This window comes from Macrosteles quadrilineatus, unplaced genomic scaffold (genome assembly GCF_028750875.1).
Source record: "Macrosteles quadrilineatus isolate MER2022 unplaced genomic scaffold, UCM_ALF_1.0 Scaffold_4__1_contigs__length_99947679, whole genome shotgun sequence".
Taxonomy (NCBI): domain Eukaryota; kingdom Metazoa; phylum Arthropoda; class Insecta; order Hemiptera; family Cicadellidae; genus Macrosteles; species Macrosteles quadrilineatus.
The window spans coordinates 71485591-71499868 of record NW_026542597.1 but is presented as its reverse complement, the minus strand read 5'-3'; the positions used below and the strand labels follow the sequence as shown (position 1 = coordinate 71499868).

General features: G+C 31.5%; 1 protein-coding gene across 1 annotated transcript in view; it reads right to left on the bottom strand.

Moving 5' to 3' along the window:
• Positions 1-14278, bottom strand: part of LOC128993038 (polycystic kidney disease protein 1-like 2) — a 63858-nt gene that overhangs the window by 49442 nt on the left and 138 nt on the right. The window contains exons 2-6 of the mRNA XM_054416792.1: positions 9914-10035; positions 7887-7971; positions 2555-2649; positions 1568-1785; positions 601-700 (exon numbers count right to left, since the gene is read on the bottom strand). Coding sequence (XP_054272767.1) covers positions 601-700; positions 1568-1785; positions 2555-2649; positions 7887-7971; positions 9914-10035 — 620 coding nt within the window. The remainder of the gene's footprint in view (positions 1-600; positions 701-1567; positions 1786-2554; positions 2650-7886; positions 7972-9913; positions 10036-14278) is intronic.

Sequence of the window (14278 nt, the reverse complement as noted above, 5' to 3'; positions counted from 1 at the left end):
GGTTTGTTTAAGCGATTTTTAGAGGATTATTTGCAAGAAAAAGACAAGGACGGTTTTGGTCATGGACGGAATTCTTCCTCCGTATTAAAAAAAATAAAATAAAAATAAAAAAAATAAAAAAATAGCTTGGTGAGATGACTTAGGTACGGGAGACTATTATTGGAATAATGGTGAGAGGCAAATTTCTGCGTTTTGCAGAGATTATAAAAAGAATACTGCAGATTGTAAGTTTACTTGATGTTTGACTGGGCTCCTATCAATTATCAGAGACTCTTCAGGAGTGATTACAGTATTTTAATCACGACTTTAGAAGTGCTTACAGCACTAATGCTAGACAGCCTCGTCTAATAAACCGTTAGACTATTCAACTGACGGGTTCCTAGCGTAGATGTATGAAACATTCATAAACTACTATAAATGGCTGTTCAGATTAAGCAAAGATGGTATTAATGTGGCCAACATTATTAAGGGTCAATCGTATATCATTTACACACTGACAAACACATAACACTGCACTAGTGCAGTAAAAGCTAAAGATTTTGTAAATTACCAATGAATATGTCAAGAATTAATTGAAAAATAATATTTTAGGTTACGAACATTGTCGTACACATCATAGCTGATGTTTTCCTCGGGAGCAAGTTTAGTTACGTTTCTATCTTGAGCAATAACGGCCATATCCACACAATCCATAATATTTCTGAAAACATAAAACAACATTTTATAAGTCAAAATAAAATATTAGGGTAAAATGTGGGATTTAGTAAATGTTGGAGATGAAAATTCTTCAAAATTTGTTAAGCACTTAGAATAAAACTTTCTCCTATGTAATTACAATATTATTTGCACTAAGTGAATGATTAGTAATAAGGATACTAGCATGTAACCTAAATTATCAATCACATTATGATGATAAAAAAGTTTCAAATAACTTCTCAATCCAGTGACAAAGCACTAGGTACCTCATCTGAAGAAATAATAAATCATTTGATTTATTATCTAAAATGCTTTAAACTTTAAACTCTTTAATTTATAGAGGTATTATGTCTCTATGGACTGTTGACTGTAGAGTTTTTATGTGTCAGTTAAAAACTTTGAGAAATAATGAATTTTGAGGCATCCAGGTTTGGTTTGAGGTGTTATAGAATGTGTCAATTAGAGTGAAGACTGGGATACGCATGGGCTCAAGAACTCTTTCTCTACTCTTCGCTTTTGTTAATTTGTTGGTCATCTCAAAAATTGAAAAATTAATTGGCGTTGAATTCCTAATTTACATGACCTTAACTACTATTGAATTTTAAAGATGTTCAATTTAAAATAATCCACTAATAATTTAAAAAGATAATATTTTTTAATATTAAATAATCTTTGAAAAGAATATATCTTCTAATTTTTTAATGTAATATTGAAATCTTACAATAGTTTATTATAATCCACAATTAATAAAATGAAGTAAGAAAATATTATTTACTTTGCTGTGTTTCAGTATCCCTTCTTGTTTACACCGATTTTTTGTAATAGAACATAATAACGTACTTCGAGTAAATTAAAGAAGTGAAATTTTCACCTGGAAAGTTGGTGAACGTGTTTTGCCCGCAGTCGAGGTGTATGGTCAGGTTTTACAGCATATTTCAGATAAACTTTGGCGAGTTTCAGCAGTATCCTCCCAGTGTACATTTCTAGTACGTCGTCCAATAAATATGTCCCTTTCAGTGTTCCGTTGACCAAAACAGAGAGTATTGTTGAAATTCCAAGCTTCATACTCTCCGCTGAATCATACTCAATCTGGGGAAAATGTACATTATTTGTATCAAATGCTCAGGGAGAAATTTGTGAGTTGTTCTTATTGAAACACTGTTAGACTCTCTAGTTCTTATAAAACAATAGTTAACACAGACACGGTAAAAATCAATAAAAAATAGCAAAATATGCCTGATTTGAGGTGGAACTCTGTAAGAATCCACTCATCCAAATAACTACCACTGAACCATCCTCTTAAAAAGTGGATCTTCAAGTCTTAGTCATAGATAGAGAAACGGCTCAATAATTCCACAAATCATTAACACCAGATCAGAACAATAGAGGTCACAAATTGTGGAGGCATGCACTGTGGATGCGATACTCCCTGGTGTGGATTATCATCTGCACTATTGAGTACTACGACTATCCGCAGTATTATCCTGATAAATAGACCAATTTGTTAATACCAAGGCAAAAATGTGGTCGAATTCCACTATAAACTGTAGGTCCCTTAGTTGTCATTAGCTGTGTGGACTATTAAAACAGCTGTGTCTAAGGAATAAGTCGGCCTTAGTCACTAACAAGACTACAAGATCTTGCCACTAATCCTACACTCATCTCCATTCATACTTGGCTTAAAATACCTACTTTGTATGGTCAAAGTATTAAAAAGTCAATGAAAAAAGTATTAAAAAGGTTACGATTCCTCAATCTATGGTTTTGGTTGTGTTTCTTTTGACGGAAATTACAATGGACTTTGGAACATAGTGGTTAAAAGTTGTGGTACTAAAAAGCTAAATGTGTTGTCACATACCATGGCCATTGAAGATATAATTCTTCGAATGTAGTATTCATTGTTCAAGTCTTTATACAGTATTTCAGCCAGAGTGGACATAAGGTCTTGCGCAGCTGAAACATAAATCCAAGTTTATTTTAACACACTCACTACCAGCAGAGGTGGTGGTAGACCAGACATACAGAAGAGAGTGATGGTTGGAAGGAAAATCTGTTAATAAAACTTGATGCATTATCATTTACTGGAAAACATGAAGGTAATAACTGCAGTCTTCAAGTAAAACCTAAGTCTTGGACCACAATACTTCTTTTGTTTTAGGTTTACCAGAAACCTAAACATTGTTTGATAATTGTAATGTGTATATTTTGTTATATTAAGTTATTTACATTTCCATTTGCAACAATATCCTTTTTTTAAAACAGATTTAACCATCACTAAGCAATTCCCCAGTTTTGCTGCTATGGGCAATTTTAATATCATGCAAATTGTCTGAGTTTTATAATCTTGTTTCTCTTTACATATTAGCCATAACAATAGAGGAATATATTTTGATGAAAAAAATTGCAATATTTTTGTATCCCAACAATGATTGAAAATATAATTTATTTTTGTAAAAAAAGACAACCGACTTCAAACGCTCTAAAAAGAATGAAATAATTTCAATAAAGTAAACTTTTGTATTAGGCAAGCTGACGTATTTTTTTAGTCGGCGCGGCTCTATGATGATTTTTGATACAAAATTGAAAGAGGGTGTCCATATTGCAGGTGACTATCTATAACTAAAGGTGTTAATCTGCATGTCTTTTTCATAGTTGAGTGAAAATTTAAAAACGTACGTTTTCAGGAAAAGCACTTTGCAAATTTTTTTCCCCTTTTTTCAAAACTTTTATTAGTTTTTTTATTTCATTAACTTTTGAAGTTTCATAAATTGTCCATGGTAACGCAATATCTTTGGTAGTTTTTTTTTTAAAGAGCATCTTTAGTGGAAAAACACAAAATCCTGTCACGACCATAACGGACGTTTAAATGAGTATTAAAAATAGTTAATATTATTTTTATAACTATGTTTTGCTATAAACCTATTTACTTTTATGACCATTATACAATAAAAAGGTCACTGAGCTTTTGGTATATTTGGTCTTTCTAGAAAAAAATAAAAAAACTCAAAAAATTGGAAAAAAGCCAAAAAAATCTTTTTAAGTTTGTATAACTCCGAAAAAACTTACCTGAGACCCGAAAAATCGTTATGTTTGTATATAGGTGTGCTTCTTTTGTGTATAAAACATTGAAATATGGCGATATTTTAATTTTTGAAATTTTTATGATAGCAATCATAAACGTATAATATGCTCCTTTTTTGTAAATTTAATAACCATTGGTGACATAAAAATATGGCTTTATATATTTCGGCATGAATAATTAGTCTAAAAACAGCGTGAAAGTTGGAAAATGTACCCTAGGGACACGTCATGGTCGTGAATTTCGAGACTTTAAAAATACGAAAAAAATACCTAGAACCTATTTAAAACTAAATAAATGTGTGTAATATGTTGCCTCCATCCCAAAAAATATAAAAACACATAATAATAAACTACAAATCCAGTATCTACGAAGTAAAAGGCCAGGGACATGAAAACGTACGTTTTTAAATTTTAACTCAGTTATGCGTTAAGTGTTATTTTATTACTGTAATCAGAGATCAAAATTATAGTGTCCGGTATTAACGAGTATCTTTAAAAAGATTATAACGCATTTAAATGTTTCTAACTAGGAAAAGTAACGTTTTAATACTAAACTAGCTTCTTTTCCCTATCATAATATCAAACTAAATTATTTTCCTATTCATATAGAACATTTGTGTGTGTTATTTTCATACGGAAAGTAAATAAAGATACGTCTTATAACACTTAAAACTTTTTTAAGTGTTATAAGATGTATCTTTATTTACTTTCCGTAAATTTAATAACACGTACAATGCTGATCAAGAATTTATTTATTTTCATAATACATTTATTCTGAAGTAAACATAAAATACAAGAAAATATTTCCTTTAATATTTAAACAAAACAGTTCAGTATGTTTTTTATATATTTATGTTATCCAGCTACAATTTATTGATTTTCAAAATACACACACAATATTTAATTTCAATCATATTTGCAGTTTGAGCCGCGCCGACTTGAAATACGTGAGCTTGCCTAATACAAAAGTTTACTTTGTTGAAATTATTTCATTCTTTTAGCGAATATCCCTATAGGGAATAAGCTATTACCGTAGGTCTCATGGTAAGACTTAGTCCCGGGACCGATTTACTTTTTCATTTTGATGTTCCTAGAAGCCAAAAACACCATCCGTTCAAATTCATATATATATATATATATATATAATATATAAAATTCTCGTGTCACAGTGTTTGTCTGCAAACTCCTCCGGAACGACTTCACCGATCGTTATGAAATTTGGTGTGTAAATTCTGTAGGTATGCGAATCGGAAGTAAACTATATCCCGTTTCGAAATTCTTAAAAGGGCTCCGCCCCAGTGGCTCTGGAGTTTCCCATGTTAACCTTATGAGAAATTGAATCTCAATTAAACAAGTTGGTTTTGTTCTATGATGTTCAATAGCATTAAAGTTACAAGGATTACCAACAGGGTGCAGCACTATTATTTCTTTTACATTTATGACAACAGCTAATTTGCAACCAAAAGGTGAGTGAGCGTAGCGAACGAACTTCAACCTGGAGGCGAGTGAGCGTAGCGAACGAGCTAACCTGAAGGCAAGTGAGCGCAGCGAACGAGCTCCAACCTAAAGGTGAGTGAGCGTAGCGAACGAGCTCCAACCCAAAGGTGAGTGAGCGTAGCGAAAGAACTTCAACCAGGACGTGATTGAGCGATGCGAACGAGATCATCTTGAAAATTAAACGTAACGGTACTTTCTTTCCATCGGTCTGTCTTAGGGGAAACCTATAACTTAGGCGATACGAAGTTCGCCGGGTCAGCTAGTATATATATATATATTTATATATATATGTGTCCGTCAGCACGATAACTCGAGCAAAAATGATCCGATTTCGATGAAATTTGGTACAAACGTGTAAACCTACGTTTATTCGAACGAGTTTGCGAGCCAGCATGATCGGACCATGGGAACGGGGTTTTATGGGGGGATTTATGGGGTAAAAATTGGTTTTTCTCATTTTTGACCCTCAAAACATAAAATTTCCCAAATTTCTTCTAGACCATTTTGAAGAGCTTAAAAAACAAATAATTCAGTATATTGAAATGTTTTTGTATGGTTATTGGTTACGGAGAAAATTATAAATTAAAAATTCCCATGTTATTCTTATGGAGAATAAGTAAACTTTTGTAGTTTGCTTGTTTATGCATATATTTGGATCAAACTTGGCCAATCGATTTATTTTATACTAAGCTGTTAATATTTTACTGAAAAACACACTTTATTACCCTGTAGGCAGCAAACCTAGGTACTCGTTAAACCTAATGTTAGGCTATTTGAATAGATTTAATTGAAAATCAAATCAGGCAAATGGAAATTCGCTTAGTCTGCAGGTTTGCTGCGGCGGGGGTATTTAGAGCGTTTGATGTCGGTTGTCTTTTTTTACAAAAATAAATTATTTCATGATTTTTAGTGACTGTATAATTTTTTATATATTAATTACTTGAGGTTTTTTGATAAGCAAAACTGTTTGAAACAATCAAAAGTTCCACAGAACAATTATTATTTTAAAACTGCTTGAGTATGTTCAGGTTACATAATCAATGGGTATAAAAATAAACATTTTTAAATATTCCTTAAGAAAGAAAGAGTTGTCCATTACATTAGGCCTAATGAAAAACTAATTGTCTTTTCTAGATACATTGAAATGTCAGACATCATCGTTTCCTGCAATCAATGTACTTCTACATTATAAAAAGAAATACAGTAATGTCTCAAGCCTTTTCGAATAATATGAAAGTTATTCCTCAGCTACCAGCACTAAAAAATCTCTCAAAAGTGGAAAATTGGTTGTTAACACGTATAGTACTTTTGGAAAATATTATAAGAAAGATTGGTTCAGCTAAAAGTGGTGTGTAAGCCATGTAGGGGGTTTTGTTTGCTCAAGATATAGCCTTGTCAAAATTGCAAATCATCTTCCTCTAGGACTTTCCGAAGCAGGCATAATAGTATTGATATATTATAGTAACTGGGTAGAGAATATTAATAAACATTCCACATCAGCAAATGAAATATGTATATGAAAGATTGGTTCAGCTAAAAGTGGTGCAAGCCATGTAGGTGGTTTTGTTTGATCAAGATATAGCCTAGTCGAAATTGCAAATCATCTTCCTCTAGGACTTTCCAAAGCAGGCATAATAGTATTGATATGATATAGTAACTGGGTAGTGAATATCAATAAACATTTCACATCTGCAAATGCATGTTTAGTAATTAAAATATTTAATTAACACTTTTAAGACAATAGACGATTTTGCACTGTCACACTTCTTAGGTCGTGTAAGGAATAATTGCATTTAATTTATATTTAGACCTGTTTTATGAATGCTTTGGTTTTCACAATACACCTTTATTTGTCAATATCATTCAGCTATTTACTGAAACATATATGTTTTTGTAAGTCAGAATATTCAATACTAAAAACAGAATTACTGTATAGGTACACAAATCAGGTCAAATGTTAGTTAAAATACATTTTTTATAGTAACCAAAACAAAATGCATTTTTATCGATGTAATTCATTTAGGCTCCATGGCAAGAAATAGTTTATTGATCAATATGAAGCAACTGTTTCATGAAGAATTGTCTGTAGCTTCATTTAAATGGTTTCAATTAACAGCTGTAGGAATGTTATTATTATTTATTGCCTTCTCTGCACAAATGTAAACAAAATAAAATGTTGAATATTTAAGGTTTTCAGAATTTTTCACCGAAACAAATATTATACTTAAACATACAAAATAGAAACTCTCCTGGTTATTTTGGTGGTGGAACCACACTGATCGGTAAAAGAATCACAGAGAAATTGGTGAACATACATAGAAAAAAAAAACATCGCCACAAACAAATTGAGAACCTCCTCCTTTTGTTGGTAGTGGGGAAGTCGGTTAAAAAGAAAGATAAAAGTATAAAACTTGATTTACTTGATATGTGGAAAGCATTAAACAACACAAAATTTTAGTAAAACGTTCAATCTAATATAATACTGCTATTCAGATTTATATAAAAAAGCTATCAACAATATACCCACCATTAGTATACAGTGATCTGATCTTATTTAACTACACTAATCTATTGAAAAATTTGTAAATTATTTACATGTAGTATTAACTTACGTTGATAATTATTGTAGCCCATGTAATCATCAATTTCGTTCATTAAGTACTCAATATGCGTTATATTTCTGTCAAAGTCATACAACTGGAAAAAAACAACACTTAAAACTTAAACTGTTTGCAATCACTGAAGAAGAGTGGAACCTTCATAAGAAGACCCTCGATAACAAGTCGCCCTTGATGATAAGTGTCATTTTCAAATCCCCTTAAAATTATTTTACCCCTAATCACATGTTATTACAAACCTTGATAACAAGTCTTATTTTACAATCCCCTTGAAAGTATTGTTATCAAGGTTCTACTGTAGTTATATAATGCTGTCAGCTTATGAAAATGTTATAATCAATCTCCAAATCTCTCAAGACACTTAGTGTTAAAGATGCTTCTTTTTAAGTGTGTTTTTATGGAGGGGGGGGGAGAGAAAATATATGCTTTTCCTACATTCATCTGACAAATTGGGCTTCTTTGCACTGATTATAGTACAGAAAGTTGCTAATTGCTGCATTTACTTACTTTTGCTATACTCTTTTAATTTTTCCGTACTCTTTTAACTTTTATCGCGTTATTTTTTTGCCACACTCCAGAATTTAACCAAACATCACAAAACAGTGTGATTTTATTAGGCGCATAATCCGTGTACTCTTCGAAATAGGTTGGCAACCCTTAAAGATACTACAACTACGATCAGCTGGTCCAGCGTTTCCCATTTCGTTCAACGCTTTGATAACTTGGATAACACTCATGACCTAAGCCCTCAAAGACTCGCACAGTCTCTGGTATTCAGTTTTATTATGACCTAATATGGCAAATCATTGCTTTTCATTTTTAGCTGTCAATAGGCATCCATACCAGAGCAAATGAGGTATTTTTTTCTTTCTGTTTTATAGGCGTTCAAGTTTAAATTGATTTTATTGTAAATTAACTAAATCTAACTTATTTTTCTTGCAAAACCATTATTTGTTATAAAATTAAATAAACGGTATCAGCAATCTGACACATACTTTCTCCCATAAGCTTGTCAACAACCTTTGATCATGGGAAAGCGGTGGGAGTAACTATGATAATTTTGTAGGGAAAAATAACAAAAGTTGCAATAACTTTTGAACCGTAAATGTAACAGTAATGGGGGTTGCATTATTTTGTTTACAATTATAAGGACCATAACAAATTAATTTTAATCAGAACCATGTTTTTCCCAAATTCAGATTTTTTGTAATTTTATAGGATTTTTTAATGGGAAAATAACATAAGCTACAATAACTTTTGAACCGTAATTTTTACAGAAATGGGACTTAAACCATTTTGTTCAGAATCTAAAGGACTATAACATACTAAATTTGTATCAAAATAGTTCTGGCCATTTTTGAGAAAATCTGATTTTTCCGTTATTTTATGGTTTTTATGGGGAAATTAAAAATACAAATTTCAAAAAAAATTTAAAAAATACCTTTAGATACCATGGATTAGTACCTATAAACCTAATTTCATCAAAATCGGACTGCAGGTGTGGTCTGTAGCTCTGTACACATCCACACATACAGACATCACTTTGAAAACAACTTTTTTGGGTTCAGGGGGGCCCAAAATGGATATATCCACTCAGAACTCAAACTCAAAAATTTTGACAAAAACAATACTTTCTCCTTAGACTATGTATCGGGGGAGAAAGTAAAAAGATGCTTGTTAATATTTATTGTATGCCAACCAACAGACGGTCCAAAAGACCATTGTTGTAAGTTATAGGCCAACTTTCAATTTTGAAATTGTATAGTTAGGCTCTTTATTTGTTATCGTATTATTGCAAACCTTTTATTTTGTTAAATAAAGCTCCTCAATCACTTGTAGTAAATCTCGGTATTAAGGGGCAAACTATCTTAAAAATGAAAGCAAAACTATAAACATCCTTTACCAGTTGTCATTTTAGAATGTCAAAAATGTATTTGTATAAACACATTAGATGCAGAGGTAGGGATTAAACACTCACAGAATGAATTGGCATTACTTGTATGATGACTTTAATTCCTTACCTCAACATTGATTGTGACAGAAGGTCCGTCTCCGTCCTCATTGAGTAAATATATTACGACCCTGCCTCGAGTCAACCTGAATTGCGAATAAATACCTGAATATGAATATCCAGTCATTCTACCTGAAATTAATCATGGATTACTGGATTAGTTAAACAAATATATCTGTAACAATTCACGGTGTCATTAATGCATTAGAAAACTTTTTATAATTATTTATCCATGATTATCCTGGATTAGATTAGATTAATTATTAGGGGCCAACACTTCTGGATGCATATTTCAGGGCAAGGATTAGTATTAGTAAGTAATGAGATCACAGCTTTTTTACCAAGCTATTGACACTGGACACGCTATATGTTTAGTATAACTATTGTAGTGTTACATTTTCAAATAATAAGTAAATTAGTTCAGTTGAATCAAACTCATATTTTAATGTGAACAGAAAAACTAATACAAACAAAACAAATACAAAATAACAGGTGATCATTAATTCACATACACATATGGTCTTAAGTTATTACATCAGTTAAACACATCAAATTCTCCCCTCTGAAATGTTTTCTTGTTATTTCGCATTTGAGTAGTTGATCAACATGACGCCTCCAGACAGTTCCATCGTCCATTTGTACTTTATACAGAAGGTTACTTTCGTTGACCAACTACTCAAATGCTAAATAACAGGTGATCATTAATTCACATACACATATTAGTCCAGGCGCTGAGGGGGTTTGAGCATGCATAAAAGTGTAACGAAATTTGACTTTTGATTGTTGCTATGGGTACCTAGTAGATGAAGAAAATCGATGTTGTCGCATTTCTAGGTGGTTAATAACATGGGGGGGAGGGGGTGAAGTTGGGGGGCCGCCCGGGGGGCCGCCGCGCACAAAATAGCTTATATCTCGTGAACCAAAAGTCATATGAATACGTTAGACACGTCAAACTGTGCAGAAAAATGCATTCTACAAATAGATTATGTAGTAGTTTCACAGAAGTTGACAAGAAGTTACTAAAAATTATATTTTTTAAATTTACGATAAGTATAATCAAGAGTATAATGGTTTTTGTTGTTGTTTAGAACCATTAATTTTTTAATTGACAACTTTTGAGAGTAGTACACAATAGGTAAATAGTACTTCTGTATAATGAAACTATTGCGGTACATAACTTAACAGCTATACAATCCTCAGATCCAATAAACATAACACAAACAAAGGCGCAAAACGCGTCGCGGTCATTGTTCCTGCTGCCGTAACTATTAATGGCGAACACAGTTCAAGCTGAGACTTATATTATACTTTTAGAAAGATGGAGATTCTGAGGATTCATTTTCATATATATATAAAATAGTATTGAGCGACCATTATGTAGCGGGAAATGTAGTTTGTAAAGAAGAGAGTTCAAAATATATTTTGGTGGTGGACGAAATCACCATCTGAAACTGCAATAAATTCCCTACAGTTATCTCCGAATCTGAGGTTGGTTATAACAATTTTATGTAGTTTTGAAAAGGTCATAAAAATTATGTTTTCGTAAAAAAATGTTAACATTTCACATTCTGACGTAAATTAATCAGGAAATTTTGATTTCAACTACATTTAACTATACATTTTTAGAAAGAGCTTTTACTCTTAAATTATGCAGTGTAACAAGGCTACAAATACAAGCTAGGAATACAATGGAAACTCCATGTATAGTATCTAAACTTAAATTTATTTCATTACAATAGAAAATTGATGGTAAAAGAAAAGAAACTAAGGGTTCACAACAAAAGTTTACAAAGGGTGGCAAATGAATTTACTAAATTAAGCTTTAGGCTAGGCCTATTACAATAGTTCTAATTTAGGTTGAGGGGTTATATTGCATGGATCTTTATCTCAGGTGGGGTGATCGAGCGGCGTTTGAATTTAATCTTGTGATTATATATAGCCTAATTAAATTTTGTTTTGAAATATAAATTATGTTCGAATTATTTTCTGAAAGGTTAATTAATTTATGTTCTATATAAGCTTCTATTAGTTTCTTGACTTTTAAATTCTGGTACAAAAGTTCAAAAGTTAGGTTTAAAAGTGTTGTAATGGCTTCGATCCAAGGAAAGAAAATGTCTACTGGAGTGATCTCACCAAAATTGATGTCTTCTTCACAGTTAAATTTCTTGATGTTGTGTAGTAATTAATGTTTGTAACAAGGACGGATCTTCTTTAATCAAATTTCACTAATTTATTCCAAATATATGCACTTTTTAAAAATTGTTTATATTAAAATATGCAGTTTACAATTTATATCTTCATACTAGCTCAGCACTCTTAGAAGTGAGAAAGGTTTGATGCATTGTTGCATTCACATATGTCAATGCTGACTTTATCACGGAAAATTGTAGGCCACTGTTCACACATATATTATAACAATTTTCATTTGCCATAGAGCTAAATTTGAATTTTGACAAGTTATTTAAGTAAAATTATATTGAAATTGAAGCAACTTTGTTACAAAAAGTTATAGGTTATTATATATTTACATGAAATAAGGTTATTTGAAAATGTTCTATATTATAATGTATTGAATCAATTACCTATTGGTCTGTTTGGCCATATATTATACAAGGTTTGATAAAGAGAGATGGATTGACATATTGATAAAAGTAAAAACATATGGTAAAAATTAAATTATTCTATTGAAAAGTTTTGTGAAAATACTAAATTGTTACAGCAGTATAATATTTATTTACTGTTGATGCAACAAATTTATTTCTCATACAACAATTAAATACAATTTGGTAATTAAAGTAGTTTGGTAGTTTTTTATAATTTTATTTTTATGCGTATTAAAAAAAAAAAAAAAAAAAAAAAAAAAACATTGATATTTCTACGTAAGGAATCATATTTTACACAACCTTAACATTTGGATAATATGGATAAAAACATTATTTTTATGATTTTTGCGGGTTGATTTAGACATTTATAAGTTGAATAATCCAAAAATTTGCAAACCTCTTGCTACTACGCCTAAAAGCATTGCTGAAAAATATATATTTTTTTATATTATTATATTCTACATTTATCACTAAAACATAATATATAATAGATATCTACTTATATGGGCATGTAACTGTTCTCTGGTGAATTATAAGGTACCACTACAAAAGGGCCAAAATATAACCACCACTGGTACCTAGATAGGGTCAAGGATTGAGAGATAAGAAGTAAAATTATAATGCTTCGAACTTCAACTATAACTTCAGCTGTTCAGGTCAATTTAATTGTTAACGATTGGTGCGATGATTCGTTGCATTACTGTCAGAGACAATGAGGGGTAAAGAAAAAATAACCACTCTTTTTAAGTTTTGAGTAGTGGTTTTTGGTAATTAAAATACTGTTGCAGGTTAATTAATGCACACAACTCGCGTAAATAGTGTTAACGACACTCGTAGAAGTTTTTAAGGCACTCGCCAAGGCTTGTATTTAACATTTTCTACTCGTATCGTTTACACTACCTTTACGCGATCGCCGAAACAGCTGTTGCACCAATTGTGCAGCCTGGTCAGATGATGGAAACGTTCAACTACCAAATATTTTATAAACTCTCTTCTTTTACAAACTATATTTCTCGCTACATAATAGTCCCTCAATACTATTTTATATATATGAAAATTAATCCTCAGAATCTCCATCGTTCTAAAAGTATAATATAAGTCTCAGCTTGAACTGTACTCGCCATTAATAGTAAAGGCAGCAGGAACAATGACCGCGACGCGTTTTGCGCCTTTGTTTGTGTTATGTTTATTGGATCTGAGGATTGTATAGCTGTTAAGTTATGTACCGCAATAGTTTCATTATACAGAAGTACTATTTACCTATAGTGTACTACTCTCAAAAGTTGTCAATTAAAAAATTAATGGTTCTAAACAACAACAAAAACCATTATACTCTTGATTATACTTATCGTAAATTTAAAAAATATAATTTTTAGTAACTTCTTGTCAATTTCTATGAAACTACTACATAATCTATTTGTAGAATGCATTTTTCTGCACAGTTTGACGTGTCTAACGTATTCATATGACTTTTGGTTCACGAGATATAAGCTATTTTGTGCGCGGCGGCCCCCCAACTTCACCCCCTCCCCCCCATGTTATTAACCACCTAGAAATGCGACAACATCGATTTTCTTCATCTACTAGGTACCCATAGCAACAATCAAAAGTCAAATTTCGTTACACTTTTATGCATGCTCAAACCCCCTCAGCGCCTCGACTATATGGTCTTAAGTTATTACATCAGTTAAACACATATAGAGACTGACTACAAAAGCCATATGATACATATTTTATTTTCACATAAAAATCAAATTGAGTTGATTTATTTA